Raw genomic sequence first — 23,987 nt, forward strand, 5'->3', positions numbered from 1 at the left:
TAATCAAACTACAATTCCCACAGTCCCTCAGGAAGATTCTGTGATGACGTTACTGAGCGACAATCCAGGCGAGCGTGCGAGCCTGTTTTCTTTGCAATGCGCATGCGTTCCTGCAAGAAACCTTCGGAGTTCAGAATGATGCGAGGGGAGATAGGTTGCGACTGAGTGAAACTCCGCGGCGTCTCCCTTCCTCCCGCTTTTCCCAGGTGCTACTAAACATGTCTCGGAGAAATCGCTCCGCCTCAGGTCAGTGAGAGCCCTGTTTCTCTCAGGGCTGTCATGGCGCTATTCCTGCTTTCCCGAATGGAGCTTGCCAACATTTCGGGAAGAGATTACAGTCACTAGTCGAGGAAATCGTGGGTCCGTTCGGCCAGAAGTTGCCCTCTTTCCCCAGGCTTCCTCTGACCCTTTCTCTGCGCAGGAAGAGGATCCCCTCCCTCCAACCGCACCGAGGGCCGGGCGAGAGCTGAGTGGTTGAGCGCGGGGGGCGGAGCTTGGCTCAGCCCTTTCCTCGGACTCCCGCTGGGAAACGTGAAGGGAGGGCGGGCGGGGCGGAGCGGCGGTCTCTCGCCGGGAGTGGGGGGGTCGTCCGAGGACTGCGCATTAACCAGGCAGACATCCTGGGGGGGGGCTCGCCTTGCTTGTAGAAAGATGCGAGATGGTGCGTCAGAAGAGCCTCGCAGGAGGAGGCCAAAAGCCAGCTCCCAAAATGGCCAACCAGGTGCTTCACCGGGACGGTCATAAGACAGGCGATTCAGAGCTTTTGCTGCCTTGAGTCCTGGAGCAGCATCGTGGTTAGTAGCCACGATTGGCTTTGCCAATTTCCGTCCTGAGTTTGCCTGTCGGTTCCCGATGCTGCGCCCATGCGCTCTGTTCCCTGTAAAAATTAAGAAAAGTTCCTCCCCTCCCTGCCATCTTCCCATGAAATCAAGATACGACTGAAGATAGTTTATGAGCCCGCGTTCAAGTAAACAAGTTAGAAATGCCTATAGCATGTTCACCTGACGGGATGGGCTGAGGCTCATTGTTCAGTCCGCGCTTGGTAGCCATTGTGCCGTAAGAAATAAGGCCTTTTTGAATAAGATCATTGGATACATTTTGTGTATGTGTAATTACCCCCTTTCATGGCATGTGTCATCTGGAGCTGAATCTACCGTAAGACCAGGAAATAAACAACCTTCCAGCCTGCCCTATAACATTATGAATTGGGATACACTCAAGATATTTTTGCTCCTCTAGTTTTATTTGGTTGTGGGTGGGTGTTCTTAATTTATCATGGAATTTATTTTCCTGTTAACTGCTGGGACTCTGGAAGATTGTCATAGAAAGCAAAGTAAATAAATATAATGGTGTTTATCCAAATGTGTTCTTTTCCTGAGAGATGTTCCCATACTGATAGGAAGGAAGATACATGGTCCAAATTTTTTTTACTGTTGCTTCTTTGCTTAGGAGGGAACTCATAGTTGGTGTCAAATAACTGGCACTGTTAGCCTCTAATTCAAAATAAACTGTGATTCTGTTAACATGAGACACTTATTAAATTTTTAAAAAATTACTCAGCTAACCCAGTTTTATGGATTAATTGCAATATGTTCAACCAAACTAGATAAACATGTTTTTTGTGCTGATCAAGCTCAAGCTCAGCCTTTTTAATTGTTAGGCCATTTTATGAGATGCCATTTTATTCTATTTTTAAATAGTTAAATGATAATTTACTGCCTTTTGACTATTCCACCACTCAACCTTGAATTTTAGTTTTGGAAAAAGGTTGAACTTGAGAATAGTGCCACTTAAATTTCAAACTTCTTAAATGATGATTCTATTGTATTTATAATTCTATATTTAATTTTATATTTTAAAATTAGATATATTGAGAAAATGTCAACTGAAAATAGAACTGGAAACCATAGCTTATTCAGAGTTTATTACTATAATTACTTTTAGCTGAAATAGATTTATAAAATTCATTTTACTTATGTTTCTTTTTTCCCTAAATTGTATTTACCCTTTTAAAATTAAATTTTTATTTTTCATTGTCTGCTTAAAGAATTATCATTAACAACCACTGAAAATATAATATTTTGAAAATCTGATTGCAGTAGGTATTATTTGGGGGGGGGGGGTTGTTTTGTTTTTTTAATTTGATTTATATGCCGCCTTTCTCTGGAGACTCAGGGCAGTTTACAATGCGTTAAGCAATAGCCTTCATCCTTTTATATATTTATACAAAGTCAGTTTATTGCCCCCATAATCTGGGTCCTCATTTTACCTACCTTAGAAAGGATGGAAGGCTGAGTCAACCTTGAGCCTGGTGAGATTTGAATTTGCAGTAATTGCAGGCAGCAGATGTAAGTGGATGTTAATTAGTCTGCTGAGCCACCAGAGCTCATGTATGTATGTATGTATGTATGTATGTATGTATGTATGTATATATATTTCTTGCAACACTTAATATGTGGTGACCATATTAATTTTTCTTCATGTCTGTAATATGAGTACTTTTATTGTTCTTTCATTCCTATGTCATAAAAGCTATGTCAGTGCATGTAATTTTAAAGGAGTTAACAGATGTGAAGTTCAAGATCATGGACTTCTAATGGCTATAATGTATGAGGAACTTCAGAAGTTTATTCTGGATTCAGTTTATATTAGTTCCTGTTACTACTGTACAGTCTTTCGTCAAGAAGAAAGAGGAATCAAATCAAACTAAAGGAGAGTTGTAAGCTGTCACCTATAGATCTTAACAATAGAATGTATTTAGTGCATCTCTGGGATAGAAACTTACAAACAACATCATTAATTAAAAATTATTTTAGTTACGGTAAATATAGTTTTCTATTCTACTGATTCTTATGAAAATATGATTAGAATGTAATTCCAGATCCATTTATATAATAGTACATTATTTTCTAACAGCTAATGGAAACTTGGTTGATAGGTTATGTAAAAAACAATAAGCCTTTTTAAAATTTTATTCTTTATTTTTAGAAATTTACAAAATATAGAGGACTAAAATACACAGTAAAAGCAACATTTAATTAATTCAAGATATAAAATTTTTAAAAAATTAGTGAAAAGTAAAACATTAAAAGAAAAAGACAAAATTCCAGCCATCCTTAAAACCTGTAAACAAAATTTAACCAATTACAGTATTAAAGAGTTTGTTGAAAATAAAAGTCTAACATATACCGGTATGTGAAAGCCAGTCACTAATTTTCAAAAAATACCATATAATATGTGTGTGTGTGTGTGTGTGTGTGTGTGTGTGTGTGTGTGTGTGTGTGTGTGTATATATATATATATATATATATATATATATATATATATATATATATATATATATATATATATATATATATATATATATATATATATATATATATATAAAAGTGAAAACCACTCACGCATTAATCACAAAATCTCAAGAACTGTAAAGCCTACAAACTTGAAATTTGCCACGTATGTTCCTCTTGGCTTCTAGGTGCTCACTAAGAAATGATTTTTCGAAATGACCATCAGAGCATTAGTATTTCCTATATTATTATAACATGCTTTGATGCTAATTAGACGTTCTACTCCCCCTTCCAACTTGAAAATAAATCTGGAGAGAATGGGATAGCATATGGCAGGCTTCTGTGGGGCAGGCCTCATGGAGAGAAGGGGATAAGATAGGAGATGTTTCTGTGGGGCTAGGCTGAGGGAGAGAAGGGGAGAGCTTCTGTGGGGCCAGCCTGAGGGAAAGAAGAGGAGAGGATCTATGGGGCCAGCCTGAGGGAGAGAAGGGGAGAGGAGAGGTTTTATGGGAGAGGTTTTATTCTTTTATAAAAAAGAATTTTTATAGTTCTTCATCCTTTGATTAGTAGAACATACAGATGTATGTAAGAGCCAGTCCTTATTGTCTGGAATAATAGGAATATTACTTTCTCCATTGTGGATGGAGACAGCAGTCAGGCACAGCTGGGTTGTACTCCTCTGTTCAGATTGAAGGACTGAGTCTGTCATAATTGTTAAGTCCTGTACCTGTTGCTAGGGGCTTCTAGCTTTTGACTCAGTCCTTCAGACTGGACGGACGTGTGGGACTGTGTCTTTGGCTTCTTTCACCACTTGGACTTTGGACTCTGGATTTGGATGTTGATGCTTCAACTTGTTAGTGTCAGGGCTGATTCCACCTTTGTGGCTTGTGCTCTCCCCTGCAGCTAGCTTTGGCTTGCCTGTCAGGCTGTTCCCAGCTCCCGGTTTTCTCTTTAAATCAGATATTCCCTCTGTTGAGTAGTCCAACGTTCTGGAGCGGTGTGGAGCTTCGCACTCCCGGAAGGAGCTGGGACTTTGCTTAGCGGAGCTTCATGCTCCCAGTAGCTGGAGGAGACTTGCATGGAGCTTTGCGCTCCCCCGTGGATGGCTTGGGCAGCCCCTTCTTTGATCTAACAACTGACAGCAGCCCCCCGACTTTTTGTTTAACGAGGAAGCTTTGCACTCCGCTTTTGCGGGCCTGCCTGTGCTTGGCGACAGCCCTTTAAGCTGCCTTTCCTCCCAGCTTTGTGCTGACGGCTCCAGGAGCTTCGCACTTCAGCCTTTGTCTTTTTGGCAGTGAGCGGCCATTAGGAAGAGTTTCGTGCTCCCGATTGCGGCAGGCTGTTGGTGGCCACCATTTTGTTTTGACGCCTGAATTATAGATAGTGCGGTTGTGCTTTTTCAGCTGGCCTCCAGACTTAGGTCTTTGCCTTAATTGGATTGAGGCTTTATTAGCCACCTTGAGTGTTTCTATGCTCTGGACGGGCCCGTTTATCCACCTTTGCTGGTGGCTAGGAGAACATTGACAATTGCGGCTGCATCATCGTTATCAGAATAGACAAGGCTTGTCTTTGGCGGCCATTTTCCTTTGGTGCCGAGATAGCCAACAGGACCCTTTGGTGGCCATTTTGGTCAGTGTGGTGCTGTTTCACAGCCCCTAATTAGCTTTTGGATTCCAGGGGCAGCAGCAAACCGCCTAATCATGCCCAAGGCCTTAGCCAAATCTAAGCATGGTTGGAAGCCTGGGGCAAGTGAGCCCTTAGTGGATCCATGGAACTCTGTTCCCAGATCTTCTCAGGACTACTGTCCTAAAGGCAAGTCCTCAGTGGGCAAGGACGCACGTCCTCACCACAAGCCCTCCAAGCATACTTCAGCCTCTTTGAAGGATGAGAGGCGCAGGGACAAGGCTTTGAAAAAAATTGTGATAAGTGGTCACCAGTGGTCATCTGCCTTTAGCGGCTATGCCTATGGAGGGAGTTGGTCTTTCTACCACTCAGCTATCTCAGGAAAGAACTGTTGCAGTCACCCCGGACCATATATCTCTCCGAGACTGTCCTGTGGCCATCCCAACTTCTGAAATATGGGGGCCAAGTTTATCCGCAGCTCCTGCCCCGGTGGTCCTTCTGCGGCTGCGCCTGTTCCCACCATGGGACAGGGTGCTGCTTCTGTCCAAGCTTCTTAGGAAGCTGGACCTTCTCTGGACCAGGTTCACCTGGACCAGTTCCCCGGCTACTTCCCACAGAAGCCGCCCATTGCTTCTTGGGGAGTTTGAGCCCCAGGAACCAGACCTTTCTGAAGATGAAGGCCTTCCCCCGGAGGAACCCGCATTCACTGGCCTTTTTCCTCAAGCTCTTTTCAAGTCTTTATTATTCAAGGCAGTTAATGCGGCCAGCTTGGTTCCTGTTCAACTGAGTCTGTTCCCCCACCGTCTCATGGGAGTCTGAACCCTCTGTTTGCGGAACCTACCAAGCCAGTGGATTCCATTCCAGCACCACCTTTGTTCCTCGATATGGTCAGGAAACAATAGTCCTCGCCCAGGTCAGCTCCGGTACTGTCTTCAGCCAACCGAAAATTATTTATTAGTTTATTAGTTTGATTTATATGCCGCCCTTCTCCAGAGACTCAGGGTGGCTTACAATGCTTTTAAGCAATAGCCTTCATACTTTTGTATATACCTGCTTAGTTGGGCTTTTGGCCCCCCCTAAGTGGTGTTCTATTTTATACAAAATCAGCTTTGTATAAAATATATTTCAACATAGCACCTGACCTGGCAGCGCTCCTCCAGGTGCCGACCGTGGATGCCCCGGTTGTCGCTCTACTACCTAACGTGACTATTCCCGGGGATCCAGATGAAGGGCTACATCCTGAGGAGCATCATTCTGACCAGGTTCTTCAACGGGCACATCAAGGGGCTGCCTGGGAGATTCACGCGGCTACCACAGCGTCTTTTTTCAACCGGACAACTTTGTTGTGGTTATACCAGTTGCAAGATAAATTGTCACCTGAGGACACAAGGCTGCAACAAGACTTGAATAAAATCATCGCTGCCGTCCAATTTTCAGTAGACGCCACCCTCAACTCTGCCCGCTTCACTGCTAAGTTCCTAGCTGCTTCGGTGGTGGCTCGCTGTTTGGTCTGGCTCTGGCACTAGCAGGCAGACGCCAGACACAAGTAGTGTTTGGCCTCCATTCCTTTTGTGGGCACAAAATTGTTTGGGGATCCTTTGGACTCTTTCCTAGTTGAAACCAAGGACAAACGGAGGGTTTTGCCAACAGCCCACTGTAGGGGGGAGTCCCGGTTTTTGCCATATTCTCATTGCCCCCAGTTTTGAGGATCTGAAGGAGGTATTGCTTCTTCTTGTTTTCAGGGGACTTTCTCTCCCTGGCAGAGGGGGTTCCCAGACAGGTCCTCAAGAGGTAGACCCTTTTTGAGTAAACGGCCCTTTTGTGGGGGAGGGGGTTGTTCTATCCAGCGCCGTCGTTAGCTGTACTTCCGATCCTCCCATTGGCGGCAGATTGGCCCTCTTCGCCGACCTCTGGGAGAGAACTACATCTGATAAATGGGTCTGGGATACCATAAGATCAGGTTTATCCCTGGAATTTCTCTCCACACCTCCAATGTCTTTTATATGCCGCCTGATTTCTCATGACAAAGATAGGCAAATCCTTATGGATTCTGCGGTTCAGCATCTCCTATCCAAAAGGTGCCTGGGGATCAAGTCGGGCAGGGATTTTATTCCCAGGTGTTCCTAGTTCCTAAGACATCAGGGGGGTGGGGGTGGAGACCAATTCTTGACCTTAAACGTTTGAACCGGTATGTGGTATATCGCCAGTTCAAAATGCAGTCTTTGCGATCCATTCTTGATGGCGTTAGAAAGGGCGACTTCCTCACCTCTATTGTCCTCACTGAGGCCTATCTTCATATTCCAATCCTTCCCTCTCAGGAGGTTTCTTAGGCTCTGCTGTGCGGGGGCCCATTATCAATATCGGGCTTTGCCTCCACTTCCCGTTGTTTCACCAAGGTTTTAGTAGCCTTGGCTGCGTCCCTTAGGGCCAGATCTATTCGTCTACAGTGCTATCTAGATGACATTTTAATTTTGCCCCCTTCGGTTCAGTGAGTCCTCGATGACCTTCAGGTTACACTTCAGGTTCTCACCTCTCACGGGTTCTCCGTTAATGTGGAGAAGAGTCATTTGACTCCTTCAACCCATCTGCTCCATTTAGGGGCGGTAATTGATTCTGTTGAAGGCAGGGTTTATTTGTCCCAGGAGCGTCAGGATAGCCTGATGGCCCTTGTGGCCAGGGTTCAAAGAGACCAGAGAGTGTCCCATTTCTTACTTTCACAGTTCCTGGGCAAAAAGATTTCGGCTATTTCCATCATTCCCTGGGCTTGAATGCATTCACGAGACCTTCAATGGTTCCTTTTGCCGTTTCAGAAGGCAGGCAGAAGTATGTCATCAATCAAGGTTCCTGTCCCAAAGGCGGTGCTCAGATCTCTCAACTGGTGGCGGTCTCCAGCCATCTCCAAGGGCTGTCACTTTCACAACCCTCAGCACACTTTCAGTCGTGGGTAGCACAGGGCAGATGGAGTGCCAGCGAGCGCCATCAGAACATCAGTAGGCTGGAATTGCGGGCAGAGTTTCTGGCTCTCCATTCCTTTCAGTGCTTTCTGTCTGGCAGCCATGTACTAGTGCTCACAGACAATGTCGTGGCAAAAGCGCACATAAACCACCAGGGGGGTACCAGGTCCATGTCCCTTATATTGGAGGCCAAAAGTTTGGGACTTTGGGCAGAACGGCACCTTTGCTCCTTGACGGTGGAGCACATCTCCGGGGTGTCCAATGTGCAGGCAGACTGGCTGAGTTGACAGGCTATCAACCACTTGGACTGGTGCCTGCACCCAACACTGTTCAGGGATCTGATGGCCCAGTTTGGCATCCTGGAGGTAGACTTGTTCGCGACTCAAGTGAACGCTCAACTTCCGTGTTTTTACTCGCAGTTCCCAACACCTCAGGCGGAAGCCATAGATGCTCTTCGGTTCTAGTGGCCACCAGGACTCCTCTATGCCTTTCCTCCGATTCCCGTCATCCTGAGGGTTATACACAAGATTCTACAAGAGCAAACAGAGGTCATTCTTCTACTGCCTCATTGGCCGAGGAGGCTATGGTTTGCCAACCTCAAGACATTGTCGGTGGCCTCACCCTGGAGGATCCCTCAGGGCGTGACCTCACTCAGCTAGGGGGCAATGGTCCACCCGGACCCCCAGTAGCTCCAACTGACTGCCTGGCTCTTGAACGGCGCGCCCTGAGTGGGGACAACTTCTCCGGGTCATCCGGATGATTCAGGCCTCCATCGACCTTCTACGGAGCGGATTTATTCGGCCACTTGGTGGGCATTTTGATCGTGGTGTGACCGGGTGGGTGTTGTTCCCCTCCAGGTCTCGATAGCCCAGATCCTGGAATTTCTCCAGGACAGGATCGATAAGGGGCTATCGCCCAATGCCATCAGAAGGCAGGTGGTGGCTCTCTCAATGGTCCTGTCTTGTGGATTCCTTACCTCTTTGTCTCAACATCCCATCATTCGGTGGTTCCTGAAAGGAGTCTCTAATTTATGTCCCCCCATAATCCACAGGTTTCCCACCTGGGACCTATCTATTGTTCTGAACTCTCTTATGGGTGCTCCGTACGAGCCCTTACGGACAACCAGTCTCCACCTTCTGTAATGGAAGGTCGCCTTTTTGATGGCAATTACTTCCGCCAGGCGGATTTCAGAGATTGCTGCAATTTCTATGCGAAGTGACCTCTGCGTGTTCCATGCCGATTGTGTGATCCTTCGTCTTGACTCCACTTTCATCCCTAAGATCAATACACCGTTTCATCAGATGCAAGAACTGATTCTTCCCGATTTCTGCCCTCACCCTGCTCACCCCTTAGAATGCCTTTGACATGCTTTGGTATTCCGGAGGGCTTTCTGGGTATACCTTTAGGGAACTGCTGACTTCCGCAAGACAGAGTCGTTGTTTGTGTCATTTCTCCCAGTCTCTTTAGGTTGCAAGATGATTCCTACCATTGGACGGTGGATTCGGCAGACGATCGCTAAGGCCTATGAACTTCGTTCCTTACCCAGACCCGCTCACCTGACTGCGCATTCTACCCGCAGTGCGGCTATGTCGATGGCTTGGGCCACGCAGGCATCTTTGCTGGAGATTTGCAGGGCGGCGACTTGGACTTCTCCTTCGCCCTTTATTCAGCACTATAAGTTGGACAAGTTTGCCTCCGCTGAAGCGGCATTTGGACGTAGAGTGCTACAAAGAGTTTTTACTGAAGGGGAGTCTTCTGACCAGACTGGGCCCGCCCATACCTAGGGACAGTGAACTTTGGTATGTCCCATGCCTGGCTGCTGTCTCCACCCACAATAGAGAAGGGATGTTGGTCTGAGATGCACCTTCTCGTTGGGTGGAGACAGCAGCCAGCCCCACCCTTTTGTCAGTCTGGTCTTCATTGCTAACTTTTTCCTTTTTTTTCTCCCACACGTCAAGTCTGTTTCTCCATCTTCACCAAAAGCTGGAAGCCCCTAGCAGCAGGGGCGGGACTTAACAATTATGACAGACTCAGTCCTTCAATCTGAACAGACGAGTACAACCTAGCTATGCCTGGCTGCTGTCTCCACCCAACGAGAAGGTGCGTCTCAGGTAAGACCAACACCCCTTTCCGATTTCTCTACATCATTCTTCTTCCCAACCCAAACTCTTAACTAGTACAACCATAATTCGTTAATCAAATTCCAGACTTTTGGTAAATAATTCAACATCACATCTTTAGTGTTAGATAGTTTTCCATAAATCTATTAGTGTCTATTAAAATACTACTCCAGAAATGTAGTGCCTATACATTTCATATAGTTTAATGAGTCCTCACATTTTTTTAACTCCAATAGAAAAAATCTGATACACTGTTTAAGTACACTGTTTGGAGAGCCTAATATACTTTAATTAAATAGATGGATTTTGATGAGTCAACTTTAATTTCAAGTCCGTAAATACCATTTTAAAGAATATAATACAGGTAGTCCTGTATTATTGTCCTGTATTAACAACCACAGTTGGGATCGGCAACTTGGTCATTAAATGAAGCCGTCACTAAGTGAAAAGTTATTGAGACTATGCTTACAATCTTCAGCTTTCGTTTCTTCTGCATATCTGCAAAGATGGTAAATGCGGACATTGGTTACAAAATTACTAAGTAAGATCTACCAATAAAGTAATGTATTGGGAGCATTGATGGAGATTCCAAATCTAAATCTGATTGGTATATTCAATGTTTTCAAAGGTAATTAAAATAATGTATTTATTATTGTTTTTATTACTAAGAAAATATAAGATTGGCCCCCACTTTAACACTTTTTCATAAGACCATGAAGACCTGGTTTTGTCAATAAGCATGGGGACCCCAGAGTGGGATGGAGCTCCTCAAATGATACATTTGATTGTTGACACCAGAGTGGGGTTTTTTGCCTTTTTATTATTTTTATATTGGATTTTTTATCTTTATAAGCCACCCGGGATCACTGAGAGTGAGTTGGAATACTATATACATTTTCATAAATAAATAAATATTTTGTATAATTTGCTATTCAAGGTAGCTCAGTGAAAATGTACTTGTATTATCTTGTTTCTTAATGCATATGTTTGAATACTGTAGTTTTACATCTTTTTAAAATGTAGAAAATGTCTAATTTTCAATTTCTTTTAAAGAATGTGACAGTGATGATGATTCATATGAAGTGTTGGATTTAACAGAATATGCAAGGCGTCACCATTGGTGGAACCGTGTATTTGGCAGAAATTCTGGACCTATTGTAGAAAAGTATTCTGTAGCCACTCAGATTGTAATGGGTGGTATAACAGGCTGGTGAGAACAAATTACTTTGACTTTCTATTTGGCACATTTATTTTATATACAGGTTGTCCTCGACTTAATACAGTTTGTTAAGTGACCATTCAAAATTACAAAGGCACTGAAAAAAGTGACTTATGACCGTTTTTCACACTTGCGGCCATTGCAGCATCACTGTGTTCACATGATCAAAATTCAGATGCTTGGCAAGTGACTCGAGTATATTTATGACAGTTGCAGTGCCTTGTGGTCACATGATCACCTTTTGTGACCTTCTGACAAGCAAAGTCAATGGGGAAGCCAGATTAATTTAACAACCATTAACAACTTCAGTGACTCACTTAACAATTATGGCAAGAAGGGTTGTAAAATGGGGCAAACTCACTTAACTTTCTCACTTAGCAACATAAATTTTGGGCTCAATTGTGGCTGTAAATTGAGGATTATCTATACTTAATCTGCTTTAAAAGATTAATTGAATGCTAAATGTATTAATTTGTATTTTTCTATTAAATAACTTATTGTCTGATGAATTATAAAACTATTAAGTCAATAGAAGCAAAACAATTTTTCAATAATTCATGTAAGTAATTTGCTAAAATTTCTTTAAAATGTTTTTGTTGTGATTTTTGAAAAGAAAATGAGTATAAAAATCTGAGGGTAGATAAGTAGGTTAATTTTAGTTACCAGAAACTGTAGCAATGTGCAAGAAGCAGAAAAATGATCCTCCCAGAAATAAAAGCTAATGTTAGAGAATAATTTATTTTAAAAGTATATTGTAATTGGGCTGAAAGAGACTGAACAAACATATTCAACACTGGAATATGTGGTAAAGTGATAATACAGTTTATATTTGACAGCATCTTCATTGTATGTTGTTATGGGTAGCACATTCTCCTTAAAGATTGTGCAAGAGTCAGTGCATGAAGTTACAGAAAGCTGTATGATCATATTTATTTTTTTAAAAAAGCAGGATCTTAATGCATTTTAACATGACTTAATCTCTTGTGTTACTCTGCCATTACTTTGTCTGCATTGTCAGCATTCTGGCATATTTCCTGTACTTGTCACATTTAAATATAACACCATATATTTATTGCCCATTGTCTTATGAATTTTGAATTTTATTTCTCTTTTTATTTCTTAAGGTGTGCAGGATTTTTGTTTCAGAAGGTCGGAAAACTAGCAGCAACTGCAGTAGGTGGTGGCTTTCTTTTGCTACAAGTAGGTAGTTGTTATTATTCTGAAAATATGAATTCAAATGTCACTTAAGTGTTTTGCATATATAGAAAAGGAAATAGAACCTAGAGAAATAGGTTAAATAGAGGGATTTGAACTCATGGGAGACCATGAGTTCAAATTCTGCCTTAGGCATGAAAGCCAAGCTGGGTGACTTTGGGTCAGTCATTTTCTCTCAGCCCAACCCATCTCACATAGCTATTGTGAGAAAACAGGAAGAGGAGGGACTATTAGATACGTTTACTGCTTTGAGTTATTTGTAAAAATAATAAAGGCAGTATACAAATCAATGTTTAAGGGGATTGTGTAAGCAGATTTTCAGAAGTGTTTAAACTATTTTTAAAATTAAAAATAAAAAGATAACCATATAATTAACAACCAATCACATGAACTGATTTACAGAAGTTAATTAATTTACATATTCCCAATCTGCCATAGAGATCACCCAATTCCTTAAAGTATACTTGATTGGCTTTTAGATAAAAGTTAATGTGTGTTCATAAGGAGAACAAACCTAGTTCAGATTAAGGGTCTGATATATGTTTTTATTTTGTCTAGGGAGATATGTAATGTGAAATGACAAAAATAATATCCCCTGTTGCAATTATTTTCTGCCATAAATATGTAGTTTAAATCTTTAAAAAGGATATTTCTGCCTTATCCTGATGGCAGCACCAGATGTGACATCCACATGTTGCCAGCCCTCCCAGATAAACTAGAAAGGAAGCACAATTAAATGAGCTAAATTTACTTCATTATAAGACTACATTAACAGAATCTTGCAAGTCTGAAATACAGACTTCCTGCTGCCACTTTTAACCATCTGAAGATGGGTCCTTTCTAAGTTTCTTTCTCTGACTATTAAGTGACTGCAGGCTCCTAAATCTCTCTTGTCCAAGGCAGCATCTTTTTTCCTCATCACCCAAGGTCATCCACACATTCCACTACACATGTTCAGAAATCATGCCATCATGTGTCTGTTCAATTTGCTATTGGTGCAGAAGAATATTATGGTGGGAAAGCTTTTGTAGTTTATTGTTTAGTTGTTTGCCTTACATGGAGTTTCCGTTTGCTTAGTAAATTTATAGTCTGCCAATCTCATATACATGACTGAGAGTGGCTGGTACATATTTGGGGACCAAACTGGACTAAAAAGTGGTATCTTTGCATTCATCCCAGTTCCCCTGCTGCAGAGAAAGTAAAGAAAGTGGAGCATGATATGAATAGAACTTTCTATGGGTGGCCTGAGATATTTCTTGCATATATTGGGGTTTTTTTTTGGCCTATTTCTGTCTTGACTGACACAGTCATCATTTCCTGAGGCCCCTCAGCCAGCTCACAAGCAAGAATAGGCTTGTTTATTTAGTATAAGGCTTTTTATATCCAGACTATCTTTTATTTTGCTCATATATTATTCCTTGTATTTTTAAAATTCTTAAAACTCTTTCATGTTCCTAGATAGCTAGCCATAGTGGTTACATACAGATTGACTGGAAAAGAGTTGAAAAAGATGTAAATAAAGCAAAAAAGCAGCTCAAAAAACGTGCAAACAAAGCAGCACCAGAAATCAACACATTAATTGAAGAGGTAAAATACGTGTTATTTATTTTACATATTGATTTTGTGTAATTTCTTGGTATATGGATGGCCCATTCAGGGGAAAAAATGTTTAATAGATCTTCAGCATTTTGTGTCTCGTATGGCCTAGCTTTCCTCTGAACTTGTCAGAAACAAGTTGCTACTTACCTAGAATATTTGATTGTTCATTGATAAGAACCTTAACTGTTGTCGTTTTCTTTATTCTAATATGGTTCAGTTGGTTGGGTGTTTTATTGTGTGTATGTGTGTGTTATGCTATATGTTGTTGTACCATTTTTGCCTACCATCCAGGAGCTTACTTTTTTAGGTGAAGAATTGTATGGAATATTTAAAAACAAATTTTAGAAATGCATTGGCTTTACACTACAAAATATTGCATTACAATCAATTTGATTTAAATTGCCATATACCTCTACTTTTAGTATAACAGATTAGTAGAAGTATACTTATACAGTTTTTATTTAGGAGTTATTTGAATCATTTATACTAGAATTAAAGCATTGTTGAATTACAGGAAGAAAAACAATGTTGAGCTCTTATTTTCTAGTTTCTCATTCCCCTCAAGAGCTTTATAATAGTAATTATAAATAATAATATAATACATTATTATTATTAAGTTATAAAATGCTAAAATAAATTGAATAAATTGCTTTTTGCCAAAGCAGATTATGCATTAATATGTCTCTAACAGAGATTTGAAGAATCTGAAGAATGAATAACAGATATAAAGAAAACAAAACTGGAGTTTTGTTTTAGTGTTTAGAACAATCATAATATAAATGTAATGCCTCAAATGCATGCTCTTAGAATCATAACTTTTTCTCCAAACTTTAAAAAAATGATAAATATAGATGAAGCTATCTATGATTCCATTACCCACAATTTGGCACATACTGGCCTTGTTATTCACAATAAATATTTTTGCACATCCACAGTTTAGGACTTGTTTGTATTACTTTATGTATAAATTACATTTTTCAATTATTACTGTTATTTATTATAGCTTATACCTGATCCAGATGATATTGATTGCCATCCAAAACACAAACACATTTGGATTGTCCAAATGTCTAATGAATCCAAATGGTTTTTAGAGAACATTTGGGGCATTTCCCAAAAATCCAGCCAGACAGCTCTTTCCTGTGCCTGGTAAATCACTAGTCATGGGAGGCAAGCCTAGAACTATATAAAATTGCTTCTGAGTGGCTTCTTTCTGCTGGCTAATTCTAGTTGCTTCTTTGTTTTATGAGGACTTCCAGAAATTGAATCAACAGAAATAATTGCTAAAATGCTAGTAGAGGAAGATGAAAAGTGATTCTCACTAAGCATGAGTATATGCCCATGTTCAGACCTACTCTACAATGATAAGGGAGGCAGAACATCTTCTTCACTATTATATTAATAGACTGTCATCCTGTGTGCCTGTTTAGAGTAACTAATTCTGTTAGAAAAAAGTTAATGCCATGTTCTCCACCTGCTTAATGTGGCCAGTTTGCACAGCAAAATGCTTAGATTCCCAAGGGGAGCTCACTTCTGCTGGTCCTCAGTGGGTTTCCATTACCATGGTATTGTACTGGATGGCCTTATGGGATTCAGGATTGCAGATATCATTTTGCAATGCTCCACTCCAGATGGAGATGGAGACAGTAGTAGTGGGAAAAGGGAAGTGAGTCAGTGATCTCCGCTTCACAGAATTCTACGTGTATTGCTCTTCTCTCTCCTGTTCCACTTTGCTGGGTGAGGTCATCTGATAGTTCAAGGTACACTATGTCATCATATCCTGGTGATGCTCAATCACTACCACTGTAGGTAGGGGAAATGTTATTGATGTCCTTTCTGGGTACTTGAAGACCATCAGAGATTGGAAGGCACAGAACAAACTGTAGCCATGCCCAGTCAAAGGTACTGTTTGCCATTGACATCAGTGTTCTCACTGGAAGATGGGCACTATCCCTGAAGAAGCAGGTTCACATTTGAGGATTCTTCTAGTCTCACAGCTTTTGCTAGTACAGCAGGTGAGAGCTATGATTTGAAGAGTCTTTGCCCAGCACTGACTAGTGCACCAGTTACAGCATTACTTGGCAGAAGAGAACTTTTATTACAGTAATTTGCACCCTTCTTACCACAGGTTAGATTATTGCAAGGCACTTTAATAGTCTAACCTCCTTTTAAATATAATTCAGGGACAATAATTCATACAGAATCCAGTGGCCTATATAATACTGGCACTTGTTGCCCAAACATATTACACTTTTTGCTTGGGGGCTCTGCACTAGGTTCAATTAGCTTCTGTATGCAATTTAAGAAGCTCGTTTGACCTAACAAAAGCCTTTGTTTTGGCACATGGGTAATTTACAGGGCTGCTTGTGCCAACCAGACTTGGCCTAATCAATTAGGTCATCCATGGAGAAAGTGTTTCTAGTGTCCCACTTTGGGGGATAAAAGGAGCTACTTCTTGGTAGCAAGGCCAGTTATATGCTACAATCTTCCTGTGAAAATCAAGCTGATCCCCTCACTAATTTTATTGAGAAAGATACTGAAACAGAACTGTGCCGGTGGCATTCTAATTAAATTGGGTCATCTCTTTTATTTGGCAGATTCTTTTGTTCTTAATATTTTATTGTTATATTGTTTTGATTTTATACTAATGTTATTTTCACTGCTTTTCTTTATATCATGTTAACTGCTAAGAATCGTTTGATTATGGAAAGATATAAAAGTGATAAACACGCATGGTGCTGTCATGGAATAAAGCAATAATTGATACAAAAACATAAATTATTGAAGGCGTTTCTAAAACGAAATGTTCATGATGATAAAGAAATGTTAGTGCTTTTTAAAAGTTAAGCAATTCATCTTCAACTTCAGTACTAGTAGGAGTCTATTGCAGAGAACTGGAGCCAGGAGAAAAAGCTCTTAAGAGGGCCCTGAATATGCAGTAGAATAAAATAATCCAGGCCTAATATAATATCATTAAGAAACAGAAGCAGAGTAGGAAAAGTGCATTAAAATATAAACAAAAGCATACTGGTCATGAATCAAAGTATAGAATGAAATGTTAGATTGCCCACTTGATAGGCTGCTACAATAATCCAAATCTGACACAATTAGGACATTAAACAAGAAATGCTCATAGATGCTGTGGGCATCCATTCCATGGAAATGGCAGGTTTTAGGAGGTTGTGGGCTTTTTGTTTTTGGATTTTTGTTTTTTAATAAAAAAACTTTTATGTTGATATATCACTCGTTTCGGCTTCCAGTAGCTCAGAACTGACAACCTTGGAACACAGTGAAAAATGGGAAATGGGTGGGGATGAGATGATCAAAGTATCAAAATACAATAATCTCTATCATATTATGTTCATTTTAAGACAGTGTGAGCACATCCAATCTGAAATCATATTATAGCAGTTATTAAAAAAATTCCCACATTATTGTTATCCACAGAAGGGACAAACAAATCTGAAAGTTGTCAGTATATATGTAGGATTGAATTTGGAATTTGGAATACAAATTCAGAGCATATAAGGGAAAGAATTCATCAAGAGAATAATAAGGGACCCAACAATGAGCTGTGAAGAATTCTTACTGGCAGGAGGAATGATTGAAAACTAGAGTTATTTCATGAAATAGAACAATTCTGTGAGATTAATACTGAAATCACTGAATCTGCAGTTGGGAGATGTATCTCAGATGGCTGAATAGTATTATAAATAATATATTTAAAAATAATAATATATTTGTCTAAATGGGCCTCACTTAAATTGATACTTTGTGATAAAATAAAATGCTTTGATAATTTACTATCTAATTAGTATATAATGCCTTGGTTGTTTATAGTGATTGTGCATCTTTTAAATATTCTTAAAAGGTATTTACTAACAAACAAAAAAAGCTCTGTTTTGAAAATTTATTAACAAAAATTCACCCCTTTTTATTCAAAACTTCCTGTTATCAGAGAAGAATGTATTAATGTTCTAGATTTTGATTTATGAAATAAACTGCTGGTTTAAGTTGTCTAATAGAAACTTTCCTTCATGGGCCATCTTTGGATTAGTGTGTTTGACACTCCCAGAAAGAAGGTAGATATTGTAGTATAACTATCTAAGCAGTGCTGATATCACTTAAAAAGGCTAAGGACTGGAATTTTTATCACATTTTTTTCAAATTTGAGGAATAAAGGAATTTAGTAAAAGAAGTGTGTTAAGCCTATTGAAAGCTAAGTATATGTGTTTTAATGTGTTTTATTTTGTTTTTAATTATTTTGAATCAGTTGCCACAAATTCAGCAACTTGTGGCAACTGGTTCAAAATAACTATCAAAAATACTGTTGGATGGAAAGTTGTCAAAAAAAACCCCAAAACCATTAGAAGATCCTCTTGCATCAGGGGTTGTCTGTCTCTGTCTGATATGAATAACCAAACAGCATAGCAGGATCTTTGTATATAATTAAGTGCTCATTGATTAGCATCCAGTGCATTTATAAAGTTTGACATAAACCTCTTTTGTTTTCAGTCAACAGAATTTCTTAAGCAGAACATCGTGGTATCTGGTGGGTTTGTCGGAGGCTTTTTGTTGGGTCTTGCATCTTAAGGACATGACTTTCATCCTGATGACCTAACCATGGTAAAGATGAATGACAGCGATGCACAGAACTTTTCTGTCCTCCCTGAATCTCCTGAGGAAGAAGGATGAAGTTGCCAGATACATCGGAGCATTTTATGTCTTAGGCTTTACCTCCTTATGCTTACCTGAAGGAGGTTTCATGAAAATTCTGCTGTGCATTCAGTATCATTCCCAAAGAAAAAAAGGCTAATTCTTATAATGTTTTCATTTTCCTTTAGCGTTCATATTGAATATGTTATTTTTGTTCTGCACTTTTCATTTTAGGGTTTATATTTATTATATAAAATTATCTCATACTGTGGTTAATGTTATGCCAAACATGTAGGATATTGTACTTTAAGTGCAGGGCTAGCCGCCTTATTTTTGAAATCACAGCATAATAATAATTTGTACATGTATTTTTTTGTAAAAATGAAATAATAAGCAACTATGAACCCATTAAAGAGTAAAATAACATTAGCAGATCTTTGCTGTTTTATATTTTCCTTCTTTTCTCAATTTGGGATTGTATTATGAATCTGCATTTAGGAAGCCTATATGAGATGCAAACCATCATCTTCTTGATTCTGGACTACAAAGTACTACTCATTCTTTCAATACTGCAGTGTCATTACTGCATAATGGTACCTTTGAGAAATTGAGTTAGTAGATTAAAAAGTACATGCAATTATACTGATGAGGAAAGGTTCATATTAGGAGAACAGTTTTATTACCCATATAAGTAAATACCGGTAGCATGCAAGCCTTTGAATACCAAGTATCCTTTTCCAGGTACAATGGCTAAATATCCAGAAGAAAAAAGGAGGGGTGTGAGAGATAACAGAATAACAGAGTTGGAAGAGACCTTGGAGGTCTACCCCTGCTCACGCAAGAGACCCTATTCCATTCCAGACAAGTGGCTGTCCAGTCTCTATTTAAAAGCCTCCAGTGATGGAGCACCCACAACTTTTGAAGGCAAGCTGTTCCACTGGTTAATTGTTCCCACTATTAGGAAATTCTTCTTAATTCTATGTTGTTTCCCTCCTTGATTAATTTCCATCCATTTTTCTTTGTTTTGCCTTTTGGTGCTTTGGAAAACCTTTATGACAGCCCCTCAAATATTGGAATACTGCTATCATGTCACCCCTGGTCCTTCGTTTCACTAAACTAGACAAACCCAAATCCTGCAACTGTTCTTCATATGTTTTTGTCTCCAGGCCCTTAATCAACTTAGTGTCAACCCTGAAGCTGACCTGACCAGAGCCATATTGGAGCTTCAGTGTTGCCACACTGGAGTTAAGGAAGAGGGAGGGGGATTAGAGATAGAGGGGTTTGTGTAGTCAAAACAAGTACTTTCTCTTGAAAACCAAGGACATTCTCACACCTGGACCGTGGAAGGAGGTCACCAGATGACCAGACAGCGTCTTGATTGGACCATGTGAATGATTGTTTGGGGTTGTGGGAAAAGGAACGTTGGTCTTAACCTGATACAATCCTCGTTGAGTGGGGACAGCATCCAGGAATGGGTTGTCCTCGTCTGCTAGCCAATAGGACTCAGACTGTCAAAGCTGCGAGGACGCCTACACCAACAGTTCCCAGCTTCTGATGAAGGAACTACAACAGCCTCGACGTGTCATGGTCAGAAACAAAGCAACAAGCAGTCAAGCAACAACATACAACCACCCTCCAGCGGACTGAGGCCGGCTCCTAAACAGGGTGGGGCTGGATGCTGCCCCCACTCAACAAGAAGGATCGTATCAGGTAAGACCAAAGTTCCTTCTTCATTGTAGTGGGGGCAGCATCCAGGAGTGGGACATACCAAAGCGGTGCTGTCCTTACAGGTGGGCAGGAGCCCGGCTCTAGGTCCCCTCATCAGTACGCACCTGCTGGAGGACCTGCCTCCCAAAGGCCGCCTCGGCAGAGGCATACACGTCAAATTTATAGTGTCTGATAAAGGAGGATGGGGAGGACCAGGCAGCAGCACGGCAAACCTCCTCCAGGGAGGCCTGCGTAGCCCATGCCGCACTTGTGGCCGCACTCCTGGTGGAGTGTGCAATAATATTCTTGGGCAATGGAAGGGCCTGCATTTCATAGGATTTGGCAATACACACCCTAATCCAGCATCCCAGGGTCGAAAAAGTGACCTTGGCCTCCAAGGAGACCGGCTGAAATGAAACAAACAGAGACTCCGTCTTCCGGAAGGAAGAAGTCCGCTTTATATAAATCTGGAGTGCTCTACGCACGTCTAACGTGTGCCACTTGCGTTCCAGCACATGCCCTGGATCTGGACAAACATTTGGGAGCACCAGCTCCTGGGCCCTGTGAAACCATGAGTTAACCTTTGGTAAGAAGGAAGGGTCCAAACATAACACCACCCGGTTGGTATGAAACACACACAGGTCTGGATGGACAGAAAGGGCCGTCAATTCTGAGATCCTCCTGGCTGAGGTTATGGCGACCAGGAAGGCCACTTTGAAGGACAGGAAGCGCAGGGGGGTCTCTCGCAGTGACTCAAAGGGTTCACCCATCAGAGCCTGTAGCATCTTGGTAAGGTCCCAAGTCGGAAAACGGTGAACCACCGGAGGTCTGAGGTTTGCCGCCCCTCTGAGGAACCTACAAATGTTCGGGTGGCGAGCCAGAGAGTCCAAACCCCCGCAGGAGAAAACAGAGGAGAGAGCCGCCACCTGGCGACAGAGCATGTTGGGCAACAGCCCCTTGTTTAGATCCAGTTGCAGAAATTCTGTTAGTAGAGGCCCTCCAGGAGGCCTGGATGGTATCAATGACCTCGGAGGAATAGTTGTCCTGGCTCAGAGCCCTCTGCTCAAACGCCAGGCAGTCAAGTGGAACCACTGAGGGTCCGGGTGGACCACTGCCCCCTGGCTGAGGGAGACTGTCTGGCGGTATTCTCCAAGGCCTGGCCACCGAAAAGGCCACCAAGTCAGCAAACCAAGGCCGCCGTGGCCAGTGCACCAGCAGGATCACCTCCGTTCATTCTGCCAGGATCTTCCTTACCACTCTCGGAATGAGGGGAAGGCGTAGAGCAGCTCTGCCGGCCAAGGAACCGGAAACCTTGTGAAGAGCCTGTCCAGGTGAGCATTGTCCGGGATAGCGAAGAGGTCCACTGTCGGTTGTCCGAAGCGCTCTGTCAGCTCCTGAAACAACTCTGGTTGCAGGCGCCACTCTGCGTGGTCGATTGTGGCCCAGCTGAGCCAGTCAGCCCTAACACTGGCGGTCCCTGAAATATGCTCCGCCCTCAATGATATCTGGAGCCGTTCTGCCCAAAGATAGAGTCGCTCAGCCTCCTCCATAAAGGCCCTAGACTGGGAACCCCCTTGTCTATTAAAATGTGTCTTGGTGGCCACATTATCAATGAGGATCAAAATATGTCTGCCTGTCACCAGATCCTGGAACTCCTTAAGGGCCAGGTGGACGGCCCTAAGTTCCAGCCAATTAATGTGGGCTAAATCTGCCGGAGACCACCTGCCCTGGGCTACCCCATCCTGTAGATGAGCTCCCCAACCATAAAGACTGGCATCAGTTGTAACTGTTAGACACTCCAGCTCCTTAAACGTACTACCTAAGGCCAGAGCCAGAGAAGCCACCACTCTAGGGAATGTAATGCGGGCAGAGTTAACCTAACCTTATGCAGAGAGGTACTTGTACCCACCCTTTGATAAGGAAGGAGCACCAACTGAATGGCCCAACTGAAACGCGCCCACGGCACAATTGATATGCAGGACACCATCTTGCCCAGCAGCCACGAAAGCGTCGCCAGGGGCACTGAACGAGCCCCTTTGACCTGAAGTACAAGGTCAATTAGACTCCCCCTACGGTCCTGGGATAGATACACCCTGCATTCAATGGTATCAATCTCCGCACCCAAATGCAGCAGCCGTGTTGCAGGAATTAAATGACTCTTTTTGAGATTAACAGAAAACCCGTGCTCCTGAAGCACCTGCATGGTGACCCTGAGGTCTGCACATTCCTGGTCCTGGGAGGCTGAATGGATCAGGATGTCATCCAGGTAGCACTGGACGCGCACGGGACGAGCCCACAGGTAGGCAGCTAAGACCGCCAACACTTTCGTGAAAACCCTAGACGCTGACGACAGGCCAAAGGGTAAGGTTCGATACTGATAGTGCCGGCCTGCATAACAGAAGCGGAGATATTTCCTATGACCTGTAAGGATGGGGATATGTAAATAAGCTTCAGTAAGGTTAATTGAGGTGAGGAAGTTGCCCTCTCTGACGCCGTCCAAGATGGATTTGAGAGAATGCATCTTGAACCGTTTGTAAATAACGTATCAGTTCAGTCTTTTGAAATCCAGAATTGTCCTATACCCACCCGAGGCTTTTGGAATTACAAAGAGGATAGAATAAAACCCCATCCCTCGCTCGACCCCTGGAACTGGTTGAACAGCATGTATATCCAATAGGTGTTGGATAGCAGTTTCCATAAGGTCTCGTTTGACCGGATTACCGAAACAGGGAAAGAGATGAAAAACCTCAGGGGAGTAGAGAGGAATTCTAAGGAGAGGACCGAATGGACCGTCTCCAGGACCCATGCACCCGTTGTAATACCCTCCCAGCGCCTGGCAAAATAGGCCAGGCATCCCTCAATGGGAGGGTTCGTGAGGCAGTTATCGCTGGCACCAGTAAGGACGGCTCCCTCCCCCTCAAAAGGACCGCCTAGGAGGGAATTGCTTAAATTTCCCTCCTCTATCCTGAGGTTGACCTTGTCTAGGTTGGAAGGAGCGCTGCGTCCTATCCGAGCCAACCCCCTCCCCATCAGGGCCCCTGAAGGACTGGCTTCTAAAATATGGAGAAGGGCGTGAATGTGTCCATCGTGACAGGGAAGGGAGGACCTTATGTTTGACTTTAGTTTCCACGAGCAGTGGCTCCAGCGACTCTCCAAACAGTTGCTTCCCCAAGAACGGGGCAGATGCCAGTCACCACTTCTGCTTGGCATCCGCCTGCCACTGGCAGAGCCAGAGGAGTCTCCTGGAAGCCACGGACGAAGCGATAGCTTTTGATGCAAACCTCGCTGCTCCAAGTCTTGCATCTGCAGAAAACTCAATAGCGGCCGATAATTGATTTAAATCTTGATGGGTACGCACATCTGCAACAGGAATTCTGTCCTGCAACTGCCTGAGCCACAATAGGGAAGCCCGATTAAAAAATGAAGCAGCCGTAGAGGCCTTCACAGCCCATGCTGCTGACTGGTGAGCCTTTTTAAGGGCGTGCTCAGTGCATCTGTCCTCTGGCCAGAGAGACTCTTCAGGTACATCTGTCATGACAGACAAAGTCACTAAGGCCATGACTGGCCCATCCACAGTTGGCACCTCAAGTGCCTGAGACAA

At 42.4% G+C, this 23,987-nt stretch overlaps 1 protein-coding gene across 1 annotated transcript; it reads left to right on the top strand.

Moving 5' to 3' along the window:
• Nucleotides 1–68: 68 nt before the first annotated feature.
• Nucleotides 69–19,108, top strand: FUNDC1 (FUN14 domain containing 1). The gene is made up of 5 exons (XM_034423873.3): nt 69–246; nt 11,044–11,200; nt 12,334–12,409; nt 13,883–14,011; nt 18,539–19,108. Exons 1-5 carry the CDS (start codon nt 219–221, stop codon nt 18,614–18,616), a joined length of 468 nt encoding a protein of 155 aa, XP_034279764.1. The 5' UTR covers nt 69–218; the 3' UTR covers nt 18,617–19,108.
• Nucleotides 19,109–23,987: the final 4,879 nt, after the last annotated feature.

This window comes from Pantherophis guttatus, chromosome 5 (assembly GCF_059756535.1).
Source record: "Pantherophis guttatus breed Tessera chromosome 5, ASM5975653v1, whole genome shotgun sequence".
NCBI classification, from domain to species: Eukaryota; Metazoa; Chordata; class Lepidosauria; order Squamata; family Colubridae; genus Pantherophis; species Pantherophis guttatus.

Bases quoted from the DNA above. Each gene is read 5' to 3' on its own strand.
- FUNDC1 (XM_034423873.3), top strand. From the start codon at position 219: ATGTCTCGGAGAAATCGCTCCGCCTCAG. The intron at 12,410-13,882 runs GTAGGTAGTTGT...TCATGTTCCTAG, and splicing joins GTGGCTTTCTTTTGCTACAA to ATAGCTAGCCATAGTGGTTA. The intron at 14,012-18,538 runs GTAAAATACGTG...TTTTGTTTTCAG, and splicing joins TCAACACATTAATTGAAGAG to TCAACAGAATTTCTTAAGCA.